The sequence below is a fragment of the Xylocopa sonorina genome, chromosome 7 (assembly GCF_050948175.1).
Source record: "Xylocopa sonorina isolate GNS202 chromosome 7, iyXylSono1_principal, whole genome shotgun sequence".
In the NCBI taxonomy this organism is placed as follows: domain Eukaryota; kingdom Metazoa; phylum Arthropoda; class Insecta; order Hymenoptera; family Apidae; genus Xylocopa; species Xylocopa sonorina.
The window spans coordinates 2,422,501-2,445,170 of record NC_135199.1 but is presented as its reverse complement, the minus strand read 5'-3'; the positions used below and the strand labels follow the sequence as shown (position 1 = coordinate 2,445,170).

Below are 22,670 nucleotides of genomic sequence, written 5' to 3'. Positions count from 1 at the left end.
CATCGCAATGAAAATGAATGCTATAGCATACACGTCCGCGAACCTGTTAAGTAAGTGATCCACGTGTACGTGGAACGTATAGTTCCACTGAACACTTGTCCCAGCATGTACGTTCATTAAGTACATGTACCTTAGGTATATTAATCCTCGCTTACAACTAACGATGCCTTTTAACTAACGATGAACCTACAGGCAACATACTTATGTTGGAAATAAGTTTTACATACACGAATGGGAACAGTTATTCTATATCTCTGAAAATTACTGAACTTATCGCGTAACTTAACGGCAGTATGACTAAAAGTAGCTGCATCTATTGTCGTTCCTTCTTATTGGATAGCCGACAAGACGACGTTGAGATTAATGATACTAACAAGATCGGAATTATTGTTCGCATTTGTACATGATAGTTATAAATACGTATGCGTCTGTGTGACATATCCTTTTCATCCTGCTCTATACAAGATATCTTTGTTCCTAAATTTTATATTTATTTACCATGATCATACTCGAGATACTATACTGTGATTAACGCAATGAAATTTATGTAATTTCGAGGAAATTGTTTCGTAATTACCTGTAAAGTTTATAATGGATATACTTTTTCCTACGTAATGATCGATTCAGTATGAAAGTAATGTTATAATTATCTATTTATATTTAAGGGATCAGTGATGCAGTTTAATTCGAATATCGAACGATTATCGATCGAAACATATCGAATAATATTATGAAACTTTAAGAATGTCTATTTACGAAGAGAATATATTTATTTTAAGTAAAGAATATCGAGAGTATAATTATGACATTTATGACATAAAATAGTGCTGCAACTGGGACAATAAATAAGTTTAGTATTACTTTACACGATTTGGTCTATCGAGCGAGCAAACGTTCTTAAAACCAATTGAGAAGTTACGGTATAATCGCGCAAATTCACATACACTGGTTACGATTCAAATCACGGTTTAACAATTCCTTTTCTACGGACGTGTATATATATGCACATATAGCAGTATATAAAAATAATTGAGGCAATAAAAGAATATCTAGTTTCTTAACACTTTGACGTAAATGACGTTTTTGACGTTCCAAACTTCCAAACATACAACTTACACCCGATTTCATCTGGCAGTCATAAATAATCGAAAAAAAAAATGTGTTTCTAAGGGCGATCGTAAAGTCAAAAATGTGCGTCAAAGTGTTAAAAGCCACAAAAACGAAAATAAATAAGAGAATAAAATGAATTATATATTTAAGGAGAACACAATTTTGAGTATAAACATTATTGTTATTAATTATGAGACATAAGAACGTTTTCTCGATTAAATAACACAGATTGCTGTTAAACGCGGGACCAACGGAAAGTAATTAAAGGAACTATAACTGTGTATACGTACCTGTTGTGTCGATATATAATATATATTTTTTCCGTTTCTTTGAAATGAACAATTCGTTCGAATAAATATGCAACTGTTTATCACGTTACATATAAATGTCGAAAGTATTTAGCGAACTGACGCTACTGTAATTATATCAACGCAATAAACCATATGTTAAATGTAATTACCTCAATCGACCACTTTGAACACTATGTCATTTATCTTCAAATATTCAAGCAAGATACAGAGTGTTCTCAATAATTGCTTGTAATATCTTCAATATGGAAAAGGTATTTTAAAATCGCATATACTTTATTAAGATTAACAGCCTCTAGTTTATAAATGCAGCAAAATGTATTACAACAATCGAATGTATACCTATCGTATCAAAAGAGAATATGTAATGAGTTTTACAAAAAGTATAGCACATTTCATCGCTTCGTACTTTACAAAAAAACAAGATCGTTCGATGCTCACGAGTAATAATTTCATTTAAACGAAATCTTGTCGTGTTTCTAGACGAAATACAGACACGTTTACTGCTATGTATACCAATTTTTCATACCTGGACGAAATTATATGTGAGAAGTCAACTTTTTGCGGTCGTATTCTTTGGAGGACCACCGAAACGTTTCGTCAGCTGTATTATCCTTTCAGCCTCGCGAATACCGCTCAATCTGGCTCCGTGAACGGTGCTGTAATGTCCTGGAATTGTAGCTTCGCCAGCAAACAGCAGAATAGGTGGTATAGGTTCACAAGTACCTATGAAAATATGAAACAAAATACATATATATGTGTGTATATATGTATACACATATCGAAAATTCCAAACAAATTTCAATGAACTAATTCTAAACTATGGTATACCTGGTAAAGGACTAGCTAAATCACATTGGTGACCAACAGTACTGTCCATTCCCATGTAACTATATGAACCGGCAAAGTATTGATCCATGCACCATTTGCTTCTGAGAAGATTTGCTGGATAAGGAAGCGTAGGATCACCGGTGAATTGTCGAAGTACTCTTGTTATCGACTCAACGACCTCTTCATCGGAGCATAATTCCATATCTGCTGCCTCACGGCCGCAAACCCACGCGCATAACACGTGTTCAGAAGTTGACAATTCTTCTACGTTTGAGATTCCTACATCGAGAGATTGCTACATCGAGATATTACTTGAAATAATAAAAATTAAAATCGAAAATATATAATCGATCAGTTGTGTACTGTTGTGATACAGAAAAAGAGAAGTAATTGTCCTCTATTTTTATAATATTATACATTTTTATAAGTCTAATAAATATGCGAAATCATACGAACTTTCATTAAAAGTTAATTTGTAAATAACAATTTCTAAAAGCAAATATTTGAAAGCTAAAGCGCAAAATGTCACATGTTTTTCGGTTTGCAGTAATTTAAGCGTTTTTCGTGGAATAGCAATGTAACACCTTTCACCCAATCGCATCTATCAGAAAGTTCATCAGCTGACCAGGCCAATTTGATGCCTCCTTCTTTCCAAACCCAGAACGGCCTCGCGTATTCCAAGAACACTTTATTAACATATCCGTATCCTAATTTGCAAATCGCTTCGACTTTCTCCGCAGGCAGTGCCGGACAAAATAGCTTATCATGCTGGTGTTTCAAGACACCCAGTGACACGGTGACAATCACGTAATCGGCTGGGAACTCTTCGCCGTCGCAGCACTTCACCACTGCACGTGGACAGGAATCACTTATGGCGCCCCATCTAATGCAACTCACTGGCTTGCAGTATCTGATGAACAAATGCGCGTGTCAGCTGTTACGCAGTTAATATTTCGGATTCAACGACAAATTATGCAGGTACGAGCCCAGAAAGAGATTAAAGCAGAAGGTATTAATACTCGATAATGGAGAAATGAATAGTTGTAAAATGAAACAAATATTAAAGCAAGTTTCTCATGCGTGTCACAAAAATGCCACTTCTGTGTTATTTGTTCATTTTTATATTCGATACAACCATAGAATGTCTCAACAACAAAATTATCGTCCAGCATTTTAATGTCTAACATCTTTTAAAATCGTTACTTTGAATTAAATTTTAATTCGACATGCCCAAGTAAGATTTGCAATCAATAATAAAAATTGAAGAAGATTCGATCTACTTGAGGCAACAACTCGGCAAATCTCGCAACAGTGGAGCAAGTACTCCAACGTATCCAAGGGGCACTCGCACATTACCACCAGGTATCTCGATGTAACTTCCAAACTGATCGGCGGAAACTAGCGACAGATCATCGCCGCATCGACATCTTACACAGTTCGTCATTCCGTACATGACCCTGGCCGCGTCATATCTGCAAACGCACAATCGCTAAACGGTATCGAAAGAGAACAGTCAGTGGCATCGTGTCGTTAAAAAGCACAGTGATGTAACGTGGTGTTGCTTGGCTAAGGGCTCCACTGTACCGTGTATTTGTAAGTAATATATTATTCAAACGTCATGTAGCAAGATAACTTGATGTCACATTTACAACTATTTTTACATCACTGCTGAGAATGTTTGCAGTTGACCTGGGCAACTGTACCGTTGCTCCTCCGGAAAATTGTGGAGCTCCTGCTGAATTCGGACACCCATGAAATTCAGCAACGTACCGTGGGTACGGCCACAACCTAGGGAGAAAAGGGTCGCCGCCTGTTGCTCGATCTGTCGAAACGTGTGATACGCCGTGATACTGACAGGAAGATCGATAGCCCTGCCATCGCTAGTGCAGAAAAGACCGCGGCTTGGATCGGGCCTGAAGAGAGGTGACTTTAAAAGACCCTCTTGAGCAGCCAAGGTGAACACGGGATTCGCCACGCACCCTCCTTCGATCCAAGTGGCACCCATCTCGGCTACTACATCGCCCAACCAACACGAATGAATTCGCCCTCCTGGTCTGCGAAGAAAACTCATTAACTGATTTCTACGTGTAAACGATTAACTATTCATTTACGTTTCGATATTGTAAATAATCTCCTCATCTAAAGAGTAGATCATATTACCAGTATTAATTTAAACAACCGCGGTTACCGAGTGCCACGAGTTTCTTTGTCCAATTTGTGGAGAATGTGAAATGTATATACCTATCCGTTGCCTCTAATATCGTGAAGTTCTGAAGTCCACACTGCGCCAATCGATGAGCTGCTGAAAGTCCAGCCATCCCTGCACCAATGATGACCACCGTCGGTTCTGGCTTGCATGGGTCCAGCATGCAGGGGTCCAGCTGACACGATTCGAATCTGGCTACTTTCGTGCATGATGGTATTTCCTTGTCTCCTCCTCCTCCTCCTCCTCCTCCTCCTCCTTTAGTTGATGAAAAATTTCTACGTGCACAGATCAGCTAGATTAACATCTTTTATCTTATCATCGATCAAGCGAATTCCTTATAGATTGATCTTTTAAACCTTTCCTCTAACAACATTCTGTGTATTTGTGGATGTATAATTGTAAAAAAATAATATCGCGAAAAGTATCTAATGATGGACGAGAAGAGAAATTATCATGCAAATGAATTATTTTATTGAATTCCTGTACTCATCTGACACAGACAGTAGATGGAGTTATCAGGCACAAATTCCAACCTCGCATAAACCTTTCGGCATGATCAAACATATCCGTACAGTGATTTATCAATTAAATAAATATGTTTACTGCCAATTAGAAGGAAACTTATATTAGCAAGGAAGCGTAGGATACAATTAAAAAATATTCATAGCTCACATTTCATGTCCAAAGACAATGAATTGTGACTATTTCGATCTACCTTATCACAACAGTTTGAAATCTCCGAAACGATAATCTGGACCTCGTAAGTAGCATCTCATTGGACATGAGTCGACGAGGCTAGTGAATTTGTTCATGAAGACAATGAGGTTCAATCTAGATGGAAATTTAGATGTGATTAAGGGGAGTTCCTTATCGGCGAACGTTGCTACGAAGAGAGCATGTCACACGCCCAAACAAACGATCATTACTGACATGATGTTTCGTTGTTGAGAATATCGATCATAGCCAACTATGATTTCAAATTGTGTTTTACCCTTCGCTCGTGATGGTTCAGTGAAATTAGTCAGCTTACGTTTTCAGCTTACGTGGATCAGAAATCACTGAAAGCGTTCGGGGAAAAAATACATGCAACATATAATAAATAGAGAGTTTTGTATAGAAATTAATTTTTCAGTAAACTCATTTTCTTTAGTAACCTCTTATTGAATACAATTATTTTATTAGTTTAAATAATGTACAATAAATTACAATATTACTGTACCAGTAATGGTAATAAGTGCAAATTAATACTACTCATAATAAATTAAAATGTTTCTACGATATTAAAATCAAAACGATAGTACATAGCCTATCAAATATTTTCATCAAATGTTCATTCGTGCATACATTATTTTCGTAACATAAATTATATGCGTTCGATCGAAGTCGTTTATCCATTATTAATAATTTATTTATAACTAGTTTTTCGAATTTTAAAATTTAAATAATTATTTTTGAGTACACCAGATACGTTAAAATTTTAATTATCGTTGCCAGGGTTTAAGTTCAACGTTAACAAACCACTGCACTCTTTCATTTTCAAATTCATCGATGTAATTTCAACCAACGTTATTCATAGTACTCCACTAGGATATCTTATGAAATTTTGATTCCAAGTTCAACTGTTCTATCTTTATCATTACATCGGTCGTGGATTTAGTGAAAGTCTTCTGTGAATTGTTTTTTATAGGCGTGGCAACGGATTGCAAAATTTCCGTTGTATGTCTCGTTATCTCATTCCACGCAAAAGTAACGTCCACTTCTTCGCATAAGTTGTTGGCCATCATAAATCGAATCATCATTTTACCTTTGAACGTGGCAACAGTCAGAAAAACTTTCCGATCAGCTAGTAGACGTCTGTGAAGTTCTTTGGTTAATTCGTTGTCACCCTGGAATCAGTAATAAGATAGATCGAAGTTATAAATATATTTTCAATCTGTAGCTACTTTGTACATCTTTCCACGAATGTCGTATTAATAAACTTTAATAATCTCTAAAATACATACCTTGATTTTAAAACAAACAAGAGCTATAGACGGTACCCCAACTATTTCGAATCTATTGTCGAATTTAACATAATTTTCAAATATTTTCGTCAATCTGATCATACGCCTTACGTGTTCTTGGATGCCCTCCGCTCCGAAGATACGTAACACGAACCATAGTTTCATGGAACGAAAGCGACGACCCAAACTAAATTGCCAATGCTGATATATGATTTGAAAACACGTTTGATGTTATTTTAGTATTTTAATATAACATAAATTAAGCCATTAGAGAAACAAACAAGTATTTACCCTGTAATCCGGGATAATTTCTGCTTCGCTATTGGGTAAATAAACTCTTTCTACGTTGCAAACTTCTTTAACTTTCGTACTATCTTTCAGCCTAATATTTAACAGACATTGATTCACTTAATTCCAAAGGAGCAAAGTATACAATTGTCAATTGATTATTATATGTACATATATATAATACACACCATAATAAAGAACAGTCAAAATGCACCAACATGAACTTGTGGGCATTAACATTAAAAGAGTCACAATATTCGATGCCGGACATTAAATGTTGGTATTCAGGACAAATGAAAGCAGTTCCTATAATTGGAATAATTCTTTTACGATGTATCTCTCTCTCTCTCTCTCTCTCTCTCTCTCTCTCTCTCTCTCTCTCTCTCTCTCTCTCTCTCTGTATCTCTCTCTCTCTGCATCTCTCTCTCTCTCTCTCTCTCTCTCTCTCTCTCTCTCTGCATCTCTCTCTCTCTCTCTCTGCATCTCTCTCTCTCTCTCTCTGCATCTCTCTCTCTCTCTCTCTCTCTCTCTCTCTCTCTGCATCTCTCTCTCTCTCTATCTTCTCTAATGTGTGTTGTATATTATACATTTGTAGATAGACACATACGTCACGTAACAGTTACAAATTAATTTCTTAAAGAATCTTAAACGATAATTATTAAATAGAAAAGTACTGACCTGCATAAGCAGCGTCGATGTGCATCCATATATTGTGCATTTTACAAATGGGTCCTAACTCGTCAAGTTTATCGAAAGCACACGTGGGAGTGGTTCCCAAAGTGGCAATTAAGCAAAACGGTATCAAACCTTTTTTTACATCCTCTTCGAGCGCCTTTAAAAACATTTCACCTCGCAGGCAGCCTTCATCATCGCTAGGTAAAAGTCTGAGCGAAACCGTCGCTATTTTTGCTGCCTTTTCTACTGAAGAATTCGATTGGTCTGTAAAAGAAAAAGAAACATCAAGAATCGTTCACAGGAAACTCGCAATTAATGATTGAACAGAAAGTAGAAATACTTTCTTCTCCAATCGAGCGTTTATGTAACTTAAAGCAGAGTAATGGTAAGGTTTCTAAAAATTATAAACAATTCATTTCTTAGATAATACAATACGTAATCGTTACCAGATGCGTATGCAATTAATTTGCTCCTAATAATATGCTCGTCCCATTCTGGATGAAAACGTTTCGTACGAGTCACCACGCTCTCCCTCGCTAATGTTAAACAGAAAAATGTGGTCTCGCTGGCTGATCCCTAATTAAACAAAGAAATTTCTGTATCAATTAATATATAATTAAAAGATTTTGCAGTAAAATACACGTGTTCAATTTTTAATTATTATGAACCGCAATAGTTATGGAATGTGCTTGAAATATAACATTTATTAAATACGATATGATAAAATAAGTGAACAATTTTAACATGAATTGCAATATAAATAATAGCGCATATTGATGGCAACAGATAACTAAAATATCCAAGCGACAGGAATAAAATAATATTAGTAGAAAACAATATTTATAAATTACAGTAAATGTTATAACATTAGATTATTTTATAAAGAATAATATAATCAGTGGATATATCGGCTCGTTGGTCTCCCTGTCCTAGCCCTCGTAGGGTATGGACATCCCTACGAGGACCGACCGGAAAATTATCTGTGACCAAGCGCCGCAGACCTAATGTGGGACCTCAGGTCTACAAGCCACTAACCACGAGGAAATCAACTGTCGCAGCCAAAAACAAGATACATATTATACCATCGAACCAAGAACAAGAAATAATGGAACAAGTAAGACAAGCCTCTCTAACCCCCCAAAGCATGCACTAAAAAACAGCCGAGAACAGAAACCGAATCTGAAATGAACACGTACACTGAAGTGGCAAACGTACCGACTTTGAGCTCCTTTGCGCTGCTATCGAACGCCCCGGAGTCGCCAGCAGAACTTGCTTCCAAGGAAAAAACCCGCCAATTATTCTTAATGGAACCCCAATCGACATCAACCTATTCATCAGCGAATTGACAAAAATAACGAAAAACAGCAAATCCCTAGGACCACCAGCAAATCACAGCAATGCTCAAACTCAAGAACATAGAATTCCACAGGTACGGACTCAAATCAAAGCTCAAAAGGAAATACGTACTCAGAGGCCTCCCATCCCATCCATCTTCCAATCATGCGACATACAAAAAGACTTCGAGCACCAAACCAGCAAACAGATCAAATAACCAAAGCAAAGGCTACCCTAAAATACAGCCACATATTTGAACAAAATGGTTCCTAACCGAACTCAGCCACCTACCCTCATGATTTACAATGTACAAGGCATTCGCAAACACACACTTGAACTTCAACATAAACTACACACAAATGACATTGACCTAGCAGTTATAATCGAAACTTTACTTTACCCATCCGCAAAGCTAACCATCAAAGACTACAGCACAATCAGGTCTACGATCACCCTACACACGGCGGGGGTGTTGAGCTATTAATCAAAAAACAAATCTCATACATTGAATGCACCCACCCCCTCCCCCCCCCCCAACCGCTAAAAACAAATCAATAGAAACAGTACCTGCAAAAATCAAAATTAACAATCATACACTCACAATAATAGGCATTTACAACCTTCCAAATTCCCATCTCATCATACAAGACCTCTGAACATTACTTGGCAACACCCCCGCCTTCCTGGCAGGTGACTTCAATGCCAGATATCAACTTTGGCATTATAAAACCAAAAATCGCAATGAAAAGACCATCTACGATCTTATCACAAACCACCCAATCACCATCTCCATCCCTACCATCCAACATTCATCCCCTCCTCAACAAATGGCTCCATCCGAGCAGCAAAAACTTCACCCTTACAAACGAAAAGCACGCAATAACAAACCCTCGTACCATCACTGCTGGCCCATTTGATCACTTATCTGCCATATATGACTTGCTGTCCATCCCACCCCACCCTCTTCAAGCCGCGATCACCAGGCCTGACTATAGCCGCGTAAAATAGACCAAATACAAAGCGTTCATAAATGAAGCCATCCCAAATGCCAAACCCACAGTGCACTTCACAGATGATATCTTGTAAAAACCATCTCGTCTTACCAACATCACCACCGAAGCCGCAAACCACACAATCCCACACAAACAGATCCAAGTACGCCAACCTAAACTGCCCGCCCACATCACCGACCTGGTTAGGAGGAAGAATCGGCTAAGAGCACTCTGGCAAACCCTTAGAACGACAGGTCTCAAATCACTCCTGAACCGGTATACCAGAAGGGTAACATATCTCTTCACCACCTCGCGTAACAGTAACTGGGAAAACAAACTAAAAGCACTAAACCTAAACGACAATAGCTTTTGGAAAATGACCAAATTCTTTAATACGACAAATCACAAAACAGTCGCACAGCTCACATCCACCAATCCCCCAGTGTACACAGACTCAGACAAAGCAGACACCCTGGCAACGCAGTACCACACATACATAAAAAATGGAAACCCTTCTTCGCGCAACAAATAAACGCAGCTGTTAAGAAAGCTCTTGGAAAACAAGCGCCCTACTCCAAAGCGCCCCCGCCCTCCAATCAAGCTCTCATCTCCTAAAGAAATCTCCGCCATCATCAGAAAGTGTAAAACAATAAAGCATCTGGTCATGACAACATACACAACATCGTCATTAAAAATCTACCAAAAAAAGCAATAGTTCCTTTAAACTACATAATCAATGTTATTCTCACGTACTCCTACTTCTCTACCATCTGGAATCTAGCTACGGTCATCCCCACCCCTAAATAAAATAAAAACCCCTCCCAACCCTCCAGTTATCGTCCAATCAGTCTCCTCCCCTGCCTCTCAAAAATCACCGAAAGAATCATCCTAAACCGACTTAAACATATCGTCGACAACAATAATCCCTGCAATCCAGTTTGGATTCCACCAAAAACACTCCACGATTTATCAACTTGCAAAAGTCATAAATGACCTCAAGAGGCACATGTCAGAAAAAGAAACCGCGGCCCTCATTCTCCTCAACACTGAAAAAGCTTTCGACTCCGTATGAGTCGAAGGACTAACACGTCACCTCCTAACGTATACTTTTTCACTAATCGTCAAATCAGAGTCAAAGTCAACCAATCCACCTTAGCCACACACTTTATACCTGCCAGCGTCCCACAGGATTCCGTCCTCTCCCCGAACCTCTTCAATGCATTTATAGCACATGCATTCAGCAACCTGCCCAAAGACGTGCGCATAGCAGGATTCGCAGATGATATTGCGTTATACACAGCCAGCACAGCCTCGAAAAAAGACATTAATCGCATACAAAACGCAATCCACTTTATCATAGATCGAACAAGCAAATGGAAACTAAAAACAAACACTGGAAAAACTGGAGCCATCCTCTCACATAAAAGAAGAAAGTCCCACAAACAATCAGAATACACAACACACAGCAGCACCCACCCACACACAAAAGCTACAAGTGCACAAAACAAATGCCTGCGAGTTGCTGCCAACCACCCAAGCCGCACACGCATCATCGACATACACAGGCTCCTAAACACACTCACAGTGCAGGACCATATAACGCAAATAGTAACTAACTTTATCACAAGGTTACCAGCCCACCCAACCCACACATGAAAAACATACAAACCACTTGCAAGGCCACATGGGGCCACTCCCACTGCTCACCGCCACATTCGTAACACCCAAGCTGACTTGCTTATCCCTCATTACTTATCAAGTAGCCTACAACCTTGTAAATATCGAATAATGTAAATATATAAATACAAATACCCATAATTAAAAACACTAACCCACTAACTTAAAATAATGGATCCAACTAACAAACTTTAACTGACCCTCCCACCCCATCCCTCACCCCAATAGCAAGGAAGGATGAACCACACCTCTGATGTGTATAAGTTTTGCTACAATTATTCCCTAGTTTAGGGAAAAACACCTATCTCAAACCATACCAAAAACAAGTATCGAAAGTTCACCTACGCTTAGCGCAATGCGTCAGATGTTCCTGGATGAAAAACGCAATTATAAACACTAGACACATTATAAAATACTGAATATTACATGTAACGCTATTCCAGTCAATAATAGTATTTAAATGGAAAATGGTAAAATGGCTCGTTGGTCTAGGGGTATGATTCTCGCTTAGGGTGCGAGAGGTCCCGGGTTCAAATCCCGGACGAGCCCTCCCTTTTTTCTTTTAGCCGAAATATATTTTACATAAATAATAGTATGGACACCATAAACCATAGCATTAATCAGTTGTATTTAAAATATACGCGTATTATATATAATTATATAAGCTAAGGAAGCTATTTATAGCATAAGCCACAAATTAATGGCACGCATTAACCATGAAATAATAATTATGTACATTGTCGATTTTGTTACACAATTATAAATTTTATGTAATATACTGGTTGAAATATCTTACATTATCACTTTCAATGACATTTTTTATCTCTAAAAATTTATATACTTCACCTAAAAAAAATTACGTTTCAATTAACAGACGACTCGACTTTCGTCGAGTACTTGTAAAAAATTAATACTTTAGACTCATCAACTGTTCCCCTCCACGGAAATCTTTAGTAAAAGGCGAAAGATTTATACGTGATCTGAAGGGAAACCAGAGTACTTATCCCCCTGTCTGGTCGACAGTTATGCTGTACTGAACCCTCTTTTACTAGCGAGAAACTTGTCCCTCTAGTGTCAATTTAGTACATTAACCCATACCGTTTCATTAAAACGTAAAATTTATTATGCGTTACTAATAATTATTTGTACACAAAATTTTAATAAATCATTTTTATTTAGGATTCTCTCCCGCGTCCATTTATTGGCGTAAAAAACTAAAAAATTAGCTACGCATGATTTCAATTTATGTCAATTTACTGAACTACAATCTGTATGGAAATATTAAAAGCAATTTAAACGCAATTTAATATCTATCCTAAGAAGGATGAACCATAGAAAATAAAATTGCATTTATTCTAAACACTGAGTTGAAAACGTAAGTATTTTAACCTTTCGTGTTGATTCAATATTAATTGCTCACCTGAATCGAGCCACCACCAGGACCTTCGCTGCAATTTAAAAGTTCCTTTGGTAAGTGTAATAATTTCCCAACCCAATTCATTATAACAACTTCGAGTTCGGTAGCGGCGGGACATGCGAGCCACGAAATTCCAACAGAGGCAACAGTGTTGCATATCATTTCTCCAATGAATGAAGGATGCGAGTGTCCTCCAGGGTAGAATGCGTGAAAATGTGGCGAACGCCAATGGGTTAGCTACAAATATAATAATTAATTAATAATAAAATATATTATGAATGGAAGTATATTCATAATAAAACAATATATTGCGGATAGAATTATATTCATAGTAAAACAATAGCAAATCAGAAGCAAAAAATAGTTTTACAAGTATCGTGTGAACAATTTGAAACTTGGGTATATTTTATATACTTACGCCTGGTACAATATATTTTTCGACATCTTTCAGCACTTCCTGCCAAGCTTCCGCTTTCTCTGGCGCTTTTTCTGGCAACAATTTCAACAAATACCCTGGTTCGACATTCGGGAGAACATCCACCTCTCTTAAAGACTTTATATAATTCATCGTAAATTCAATGACAGCCTTCAAACATTCATGGAATTCCTCTAAATCCATTATTGGGCAGAATTTTTTAGAAGTGAACCTATAATTATATGAAATTCAAGCAATTCAATCTAAACTTAATTACTTATACCGTCTTATCACAAATTACCAACGTCATATATTTAAAAAAAAAAATAACTTCATCCGAAGCTCAACTAACGGTTTCTAACAAGTGAAATATTTGTTATATTATCACGGAATCTGAAGATCAAATAATGAGGAATAGGAAACTATCATGTACGTGTCGAGTCGGGAACGGTTCCCGAGAAAATGAGTCTGTTCAACACGGCGGATAAATTTAAATGCTAAGATACAGAAAACTTTCTCCTGCTTTCTCCATGATTATATAAAAAAAATAATCAATTAACACGTGCCTTAAAACAAAAACGGAAAAGCTCCACCTATTTCGAGGAATGTCGCTTTGAAATAAATGCTAGCAGATGAACAACCCTCTAATTGATTTAATATCGTAATTTACGATACAACTCTGGACGCTAGAAAGCATCTACATTTCTATTCGCGTATCTCATTTTTCGATACTATCCAAAATATTTAACCAATCCTAGCCTTTACTATCCAAATAGCTGCACTTGAAAAATTAATTTTAATATTGTCAACTAATGAAATAAAAATACATCCAGTTAATAATTCTCAACACAAATTACTCAATAGGCAAGTTGAACATTTATTATTATTTTAGCTTGATACGCTGTAATTTTCAATACAATTAAATTGTTATAACTATTAATCAAACAACAATACATTTATTATACTAAAATAATCGCATGTTATTATGACACTTACTAACAAGGAGAAACAGATTATTTAAACAGTTCTTTTTTCATGGATATACAATACCGCACATTGCACATAAAATTATAACGTACATAAGGAGCCTCCTCGAACTAATTTGAAATACCGAGAAGTCTATAAAATGAAAACGCTCGTGCATAACGACCTTCATTTTTTCAAAGGAAATTATTATGAAATACATAGGAGAAGTAGTAAGTAATAAAAGTGAACTTTTTAAGCAATAACGGTATGGAGTCCTATCGACATATTTTCTGGTACTGTATTAAACTATTATATATAAATACTTGTGTTATATATAATGTGTTGATACTGTGTTATATATAAATACTTCTATTTTACATAATATTCCGGGTATACTGTATTTCGTTTAAAATTATATCCGAATATTAAAGTTATGGTAACACTTTAACGATGCTCATATTTTTTACGTACGGTTTACTTATTAAAAGTACTGAAATAGAATTGAATACGCAGTAAATTAAATAATACAGTTTAGTAATAACGTAGGAAGAATCTCATTTCCTTCAGTTCCTATTTGATTGAAATAATTAAAAACGATATGTTCGATCAAAAGAAATTAAGTATAGAAGTGAAGTAAATTACCTTGTCTAAAGATAAGAATGTCCGAAATGTAATATAGGAAATTAAACTTTTTGATTTCATTCAACTACAACCGACGCGTTAAGGAGAACGTACTCGACTACGAATAGTAGCAGAACTGTCCCTTTTATATCCTCTCGCAACATTCTGCTTGGTGGATAGTTCTTTTTTTTTTACAATTTATGCTACCGACGTCCTGAACTTTAGTTAACGGTAAAATCATTATAGAAACAAATTCGACAGTAATTTGTAAAACACCAAATGGATAACATACGTATATATCATTACGATAATGTTCAAGACGACGAGGAATTCGACAAACACGGCTATATTGGCTTCATATTTGCAAAAGGTGTTATATAAAAATATACTTTTGAAGCATTTACAAAATTTGTATGACTTGGAAGAAATATTATTTCATATTTTCCTCCTCTGGGGAACATAACTACCGAGGTAGAAATTATTACTTTTCACAATAGATACAGAAACTAAATCATATTTGAAATAAAATAGCTGCACTTATTTTGTTGTATACATCAATTACGTAGTGTCAAAATTCTTTACACTTTATTTCATATTAATATTTCATATTAGAACAATTCAAGCTACTAAAACCTATCTCTATCTGTATTTTCATTCCAAACACAGAACAACAAATAATCAAGAAAAAATATAAAAAGGAATGACAAAATAATTCTTACATGGGCTCGTCCGGGATTTGAACCCGGGACCTCTCGCACCCGAAGCGAGAATCATACCCCTAGACCAACGAGCCAACTTGGAAACTTTTTTAATGCAAGCCATTACCAAACTCTTAATCGACTAAATAAAATTTAATTGTCAAGATATTATAATTAATATTCATAAGAAGTAACAGAAATAAAAAGTACTCATTATATAACAGTTGTTGGAAATGTGTTCGTGAAATTAAATCTCGATAGTATTCTTTTGAAAGAAAAGGTCTTTATCCGTTAGGCTTAAAAGGTATCTATACACAACGAGAGGTATACGAAAAATGAGAACACTCGATAGAAAATCTGGGATCCTCTCGCTCAAAGAAAATGACAATACGAAGTCTGCACGTGTTTTTCTTTCAGGGCCTTAGGTATAAACAGTTGGTGGGCCACTCGAGCCCCGACGATAGGTCTCTTTCACGATTTATTACAAAGATTCTACTTTCTAACACAAGATTTCTTTTTCGTTTCTATGCTAACTTTCTACTCTAACATATTGATATAATAGAACAATATTTTTGTTGTTTGACAAACTTCAAACTTCTACCAATGCCATCGTTCAACTAATTTTAATTTTTCCAATAATTTATTCTCCAGGATCGGTTTTTCAATAAAAATATTATTTATAAAGTTGGCTCGTTGGTCTAGGGGTATGATTCTCGCTTAGGGTGCGAGAGGTCCCGGGTTCAAATCCCGGACGAGCCCAATTTTTTAAATTTTAAAACTTAAAGAGAAATAGCCAGAATATAATGATTATTTAACAACCGATAGCGTAGCATTGAAGTCTACCCTCCAATGTCAAATTGTGTAAATTGTGATCATCAACTTTTTCTCTTTTAATATAAAAACCGTAAAAGGAACGATGAATTTGACGAATGTAAATACGTTTTTAATTCCAGCTCGCTAATGACTACAATAGAATTGCTTGTGTTACAAATAACAATTACAGTCAAAGAATAATACCTGATATGACCATGAATGTGGTGACTGCCATGGTCAATTCTTTGTAAGAATCACGCTACCATGAACCAGAACTAATTGTTTCGTTTTTTATTATTTCTTACAAGACCAAGACTCATACTGAAAGTTGAGTTTGATTTGGAAACATTAAATGTATTACACTACGAAATACAACATTCGTATAATATATAGTAAGTAAATAGTTTGGTTTAGTAATCATTTATATTGACCCACATTCAGATCCGGACGCTATACTACTGTAGCTGGCAAGTTGGCATTCCAAAAGGAATGTAAATTTAATTAGCCAGAATGGAATCGCTACATTTTCGAAATGGAAGAAATATGCCTAAATATCGAGATCAAGTGAGACTGTAATGCGATTTCATATCGATCAGTGATCAGAGCCTGTCAGAACTATAGTATTTTCTTTTTTTATTTTACGTATCTGATTTTAACTTATAAATACATGTCGCTTGTTAACAATTACAAGTAAAAGCATTTTAATATTCTTGTCAGAAACTCTAAAGATATCTTAAGTAGTATTATTATGCCTTCGTGAGTTTCCACAAATTCTTATGACATGGCGACATGATACCACAGATGAGCAAGCCAGACGCATGAATTAAGGAAATATGAAGTAAGTAAATAAATTTTACGTTCTTACCAACTACAGGCTGAATAGCTCCAATCGTCAATCGACGATAAAATTGGAAGAGTGGTTGGAGAAAGTGGGTGAACCTCGGTTCTGAAATTTTAATTTCAGATATTTATTAGTTTCCAAGATATTGATAAAAAAGTTTCGATATTACTCAGCCGGAGTATGGTAGTTGGTAATATTCACCTGAAATTATTGAACAAATTAATTTGTGTATTGATAATAAAGAGAGATTCTGAACCTTTGGGTACCGAATCTATGCTTCAATAAATTGTGAAATATGAATCGATTTTATATGGGACATCCTAAAGATACTGATCTGTCTACTACTACTACTACCATCAAAAGTAACATTTGTATAGTCACAATTCTATGCATTATATTCCAAATTTTTTATTAATACCTCGACAGCTTTTAAATATCCGAAAGTCAAATTTTATTCTTGAATTCCACGACGTGCACTTCGCCTCCTCTACCAACTCTTCAAATTTCATATAGCTCGGCGATCGAAATTCCTTAGAACTTTATTCAGAAAAGATGGTTATTGCGATGAATACAATATCTGTAATTAATTTTTAGAATTTTGAAAACTAATCTCTTTCAAGCATTCCAAAGCAATTCATGACCATTCAACGGTTATTCATCATTTTTCTTTTTCTTTCGACTATATGAATAATCTAAGTTAGTTAATGTTTGATTTTTTTCATACAATTCTAGTGTTAAAGGTATCTAGTTTTGTTGAACACTTGTAGAACTGTGTCAGAATGCACTTTCTTTCCGGTTTGTTCTGTAAGTAATTCATCTATTAACCTTGAAGCACTCCCAGAACCTGCAATGTAGGATACTTTTTCTTTTTTCTAAACAATATAACGTGTCTCGCAAATATCGAGTAACTTTTTTTGAAAAACGGACTGAATTTTATTCTCACAATTATATCCCCGTATAATATCTGCATATAGTTACATTTAATAGTATATTGATTTTCCAATACGATTTTTCACAGTTATAAATAATGAATTAGTGTGTATCGAGCAACACAGTAATGTTACTTCTAAGTTCCATTTTCAAAATTAATATAAGCAGAACGAATGTACTCTAAAATAAAATCGATGCAAATGAAGTGAAAAAAATTTTTTGTAATTAATACAGAGCTAAAAACACAAAACTCGTAAATAAAAACACTGTAAACAATGGGGGCGTAGCTCAGATGGTAGAGCGCTCGCTTAGCATGCGAGAGGTACCGGGATCGATACCCGGCGCCTCCAAAAGTCTTTTATTATGTATAATTTACATAAAAAATATTTTTGATAATCTGTGCGTTTCATGCTATTATTTATTGAACACTATCGATCTCTGAGAATTAGAAAAAAATAATGTAACAATCCGTAATAAATACTCATAGAAACACCGAATGAAAAATTTATATTATTGTCTAACACATTTGGGAATGCGGAGTGACGTACAAAAGAAACTGTCGTTACAACGAATAGAATATATAAAATTAGGAAATAAAATACAACAAAAACCAGATTAACTTAGAGATAAATGAAGAAGGTGGTAGATCGCCTATGAAAACTGGTTGAAAACTGAACTTTTCCTCCTCTGATGGTTACCCATCACACTCCCTAAGATCAGTAACGGAAAGGAGGGAGAAATTAGCCAGGGCGTCTGTCTTGATCCTCAAAGACGAAGAGAAAGTAGAGAATAGAAAACAGATGTTTATCATCTCCTGACTGTTCGGTTCGAGGGTCGAGTGTTTTCGATGGTGGTCTTCACCATGAAGTGTGATGCGACTACGGTGGTTGCCATACACAAAGTTTTAATGTCATACGCGAAATTCTTATAACATTTGTTTCGTTGTATTATACCACTTATTTATATAAACAATGGCTCTAATCTCTATAATAGTAAAAAAATAAAAGATGGTGCAACACAATGGCGCCGTGGCTTAGTTGGTTAAAGCGCCTGTCTAGTAAACAGGAGATCGAGGGTTCGAATCCCTCCGGGGCCTAGAATTCCTAAATTACAATTTAGGAATTGTAATTTTTATTTGCAATATAATTGTAAGGAAATAAATATTACAACAAAATTTTTCACTCTCAGAAATAATTCAGGAAATAACAACTTGTAAACAGTTAATAAATATTTTTCTTCAAAATCACGTTTCACAAATATAATTCTTAAATGACCAAAATCTGTTATAAAAACTAAAATGATTTAGAAGGCTTATAAAGCGCAGTGTTCATACGGAAACTAAAGTATACAAGGGTAATCCTTCGCTCATAATATTGATACGAATCCGGTATTCCTTGGCCATTTGGAAGAAATCAGTACTATTTTCTAAATTTTTAATCTATTATTAATATTGGATATAGGTGATAGAAAAATTATGAAGTCCGTGACTCTATTCAACTAAATACTTTTATTATTAGGCTTAAAAGAACGTCTTTACACTTCGAGAGCTATACGAATTGTAAGAACACTCGACAGAGAAACTAGGGTCCCACTGACTAAGAAAAAATGATGCAAAGTCTGTATGTGTTTTTCTTTAAGGCTCTCCGGTCTAAACAGTTTAGAGACCTCTCGAACCAATAAATTTCTTCTCCTGTTTATATGCAGAATTCTATTTCTTAACACAAGAGTCATTTTTGTTTCTAAATTGACTTGTTGAAATAATCCAACAATTAGTACGATAATATCGTAGAAATCAGACGTACTAAAATTCTTAACAGTTCTGATTACTTCTAGACAGCTTCTAATTATTAGTTATCTCGTGAACGCGATCGATTACTATTCTGCACCAACATACATTTTCTTTTGTTTTTGAACAAACTAAATATGTACAAATATATACAATGCATGTAAATGTATACAGGACAGATTTGTCTTAAGATTAGATAGAAGGCTCCTAAACACGCGAACACGCACAACCTTGTCAATGTCGGTTTTGCAATAATTGTACTCTATTTCTAGGGTTGGCACTATTAGTGGTACAACGGGTTATTCCGTTTTCTTATGATTAGATTTGCTTTGTATAGGTTGACACGTTTCTATACAAAATTTTATGTTTGTTTTATATATATACTATAATATAATAATATAATATAATTTTATATAGTATAATGGTACTATTGACTTTCGTAGTTTGAACAGCTAGTGATGGTTTGAGATCTTAGGTTTACGTAATATGAGCTTTTTGTATTTACAATATAGTCTTAAAAGTAATTGTTTAGTTACCACGCTTTTGTCGCTTGTGTGTTAGTTGGTGTATTTGGTTGTATTTAGTAGAGTAAGATTTGATTTATTCTATTCTTTTCTTTTTATATTTCTTTAGTTTATAATCAGTAATATTTTTTTGTTTACGTCAATTTTTTTTTTTTACGTTGTTTTGTTGCGTTCTGTGAGGCTTTCTTTGTCTAGATGCAAAAAGGATTTTGGGGGAGGTGGGTATCCTGTTTGACTTGCTTTCGTGTGTGGTATAGCGGATTTGAGTAAGTTTGGGAGTATGTTTGGATGTTGAATGTTATTATTAATTTTTATTGTTTGTTAATGATAATTTTTCAAATAGTATGTTTAGTTCTGTTACAAATTCTGTTTTATAGTCTCCAGCTATGTATGCTGCGAGTATATAAATGTTATCATTTTCGGGAGCTTTTAATTTGATTGCCGAGAATTCTAGGACACTTGTATTTATCAGATTTGTCTGTATGATTTTAAACTTTAATTCTTCTTTTACCAGAACGTTGGTACCAGCCCCTTTTTTGAGTTTGGTTTGTCGTTTCTGATGAAAATGTAGTTTTTAAAGTGTACGCGGTGATTATAGCTAATCTTGTTTCGCATAGTAGGACTACGTCGAGATCGATCAACACCAATTGGCCATGCTTGTACATAGCTGGCGCTCACAACAATATTATAAAAGAAAGTAGATCTAGTGATATGTAGTAGAATTATTTTTACCATTATCTATTTCTAAACTTTGCGTAATAATTTTTGTACATAGTAATTACTTCCTATGTAATAAATTCTTTCATTTACTACAATTTCAATTTTTCATTTTATACGACTTAAAAGTTACCTGCCTGGACTACTTATTAACCTTATTAGAGCCAATTTTAGGAGTTTTGACGCTGTTTACAAAATTTAATTTTCTGATAATCTATGTATATTACGGAAAATAAACTCTAGGTCCTATAAATAATTAGATCGAGGATTGCTTTATTCACTTATTAGTTTGACTGTGCTTATATAAAAATTGTAATACAAATTAAGAAAACATTACTTGAAACACAGTTTACGAAAAATGTGGATATAATATCCTTACCTATGATAATTAATAAATAAGTTGTAAAGTACTGAATATCACAAATTCTGTGAACAGTTTTATTATAAAATAGTTACAAAAATTTCAATCAAATACAAACCGTAAAAATTATATTTTCAAATTTTTTTGACCCAACTTTCGTTGGGCACGGAAAAAATTGGTACTATAAACATTAATTGCTCCCCTCCACGGAAATCTTTAGTAAAAGGCGAAAGATTTATACGTGGAATGAAGGGGAACCAATGTGATGATGCTTTTGTGTTGTATTCTATTGTATACATCTGCTTGCATTTTTACTTGTGAGAATATCTGCCATCTGGTGTACGTTGTACATACTACTTTCATCTTTGAATTAATAAAAAATAAATGTCACAATTAAATCCCAATCTTATTAAACTTTAACGTTATATATTTTACATTTCTAGATACATGTACATATGTATATTATCACCAACGTAGTGAAAAATATACCACTTATCTTCTGAAACTTATGTCCTACTTTCTGAAGTACCGATCGTGCAGGTAAGTAAAGATTTTTGCCTGCCCACCATAATTCAAAGCGGTGAGTTTAAAATTACATTCAATTTAATCACCGAAACCAATGAAGTCACTAGATATGAGCACATCCTCCCTTTCTTTTGCTTCTATTATTTAATATCGCATCTTAACCAAATGTACGGATTATTAGCAATATGAGGCAAGATTTACAGTTTGCCATATAATTCTTATATATAATGTGCATGTGTAACGCGAAAAAAAAAAAATATATATATATATATATATATATATATATATATATATATATATATATATATATATATATATATATATATATAATATCTCTTTATTTATTGTTTCATTGATACTTATTGTTAACTTTAATCATTTCTATTGAACTTTGGATTCGATCCAATTCTAATTACATATATAAAAATGAATTAGTGGAGAATAAGTAGCTTATCAATGTATTATTACAACAATGTAATGCACTTTACGAAGCATTCTAACAAGTTTTAGGAGCACAAAAATGTATTGGATAAGATGATGTTTATCTTATGCCTCGTCCGTGATATGTATTGACTTATTAATAGCGTTCAGGGTAAACATTATAACATTATCATTATAATACTGTGATAAA

At 34.8% G+C, this 22,670-nt stretch overlaps 2 protein-coding genes and 7 non-coding genes across 9 annotated transcripts; 4 read left to right on the top strand and 5 right to left on the bottom strand.

Annotated features, from left to right (window-relative positions):
• Nucleotides 1–1,839: 1,839 nt before the first annotated feature.
• Nucleotides 1,840–4,633, bottom strand: LOC143425146 (spermine oxidase). The gene is made up of 6 exons (XM_076897696.1): nucleotides 4,491–4,633; nucleotides 3,953–4,303; nucleotides 3,530–3,721; nucleotides 2,834–3,159; nucleotides 2,250–2,528; nucleotides 1,840–2,144 (listed from the first exon to the last, which is right to left on the bottom strand). The coding sequence occupies exons 1-6, from the start codon at nucleotides 4,616–4,618 to the stop codon at nucleotides 1,972–1,974; spliced, it is 1,449 nt and encodes a 482-aa protein (XP_076753811.1). The 5' UTR covers nucleotides 4,619–4,633; the 3' UTR covers nucleotides 1,840–1,971.
• Nucleotides 4,634–6,038: 1,405 nt separating this feature from the next.
• Nucleotides 6,039–13,599, bottom strand: LOC143425507 (aromatic-L-amino-acid decarboxylase). The gene is made up of 9 exons (XM_076898372.1): nucleotides 13,563–13,599; nucleotides 13,261–13,489; nucleotides 12,846–13,079; nucleotides 7,868–7,997; nucleotides 7,425–7,685; nucleotides 6,935–7,052; nucleotides 6,750–6,840; nucleotides 6,459–6,659; nucleotides 6,039–6,341 (listed from the first exon to the last, which is right to left on the bottom strand). The coding sequence occupies exons 1-9, from the start codon at nucleotides 13,565–13,567 to the stop codon at nucleotides 6,039–6,041; spliced, it is 1,572 nt and encodes a 523-aa protein (XP_076754487.1). The 5' UTR covers nucleotides 13,568–13,599.
• Nucleotides 11,903–11,974, top strand: Trnap-agg (transfer RNA proline (anticodon AGG)). The gene has a single exon. It is a non-coding gene; the product is annotated as a tRNA-Pro (tRNA).
• Nucleotides 12,303–12,425, bottom strand: LOC143425741 (U5 spliceosomal RNA). The gene has a single exon (XR_013102072.1). It is a non-coding gene; the product is annotated as a U5 spliceosomal RNA (small nuclear RNA).
• A 1,966-nt stretch (nucleotides 13,600–15,565) lies between the features above and the next one.
• Trnap-cgg (transfer RNA proline (anticodon CGG)) lies at nucleotides 15,566–15,637 on the bottom strand. The gene has a single exon. It is a non-coding gene; the product is annotated as a tRNA-Pro (tRNA).
• A 592-nt stretch (nucleotides 15,638–16,229) lies between these two features.
• Nucleotides 16,230–16,301, top strand: Trnap-agg (transfer RNA proline (anticodon AGG)). The gene has a single exon. It is a non-coding gene; the product is annotated as a tRNA-Pro (tRNA).
• A 2,102-nt stretch (nucleotides 16,302–18,403) lies between these two features.
• Nucleotides 18,404–18,476, top strand: Trnaa-agc (transfer RNA alanine (anticodon AGC)). The gene has a single exon. It is a non-coding gene; the product is annotated as a tRNA-Ala (tRNA).
• Nucleotides 18,477–19,148: 672 nt separating this feature from the next.
• Trnat-agu (transfer RNA threonine (anticodon AGU)) lies at nucleotides 19,149–19,222 on the top strand. The gene has a single exon. It is a non-coding gene; the product is annotated as a tRNA-Thr (tRNA).
• A 2,438-nt stretch (nucleotides 19,223–21,660) lies between these two features.
• Nucleotides 21,661–21,780, bottom strand: LOC143425742 (U5 spliceosomal RNA). Its single transcript, XR_013102073.1, has one exon. It is a non-coding gene; the product is annotated as a U5 spliceosomal RNA (small nuclear RNA).
• Between the last annotated feature and the right edge of the window lie 890 nt (nucleotides 21,781–22,670).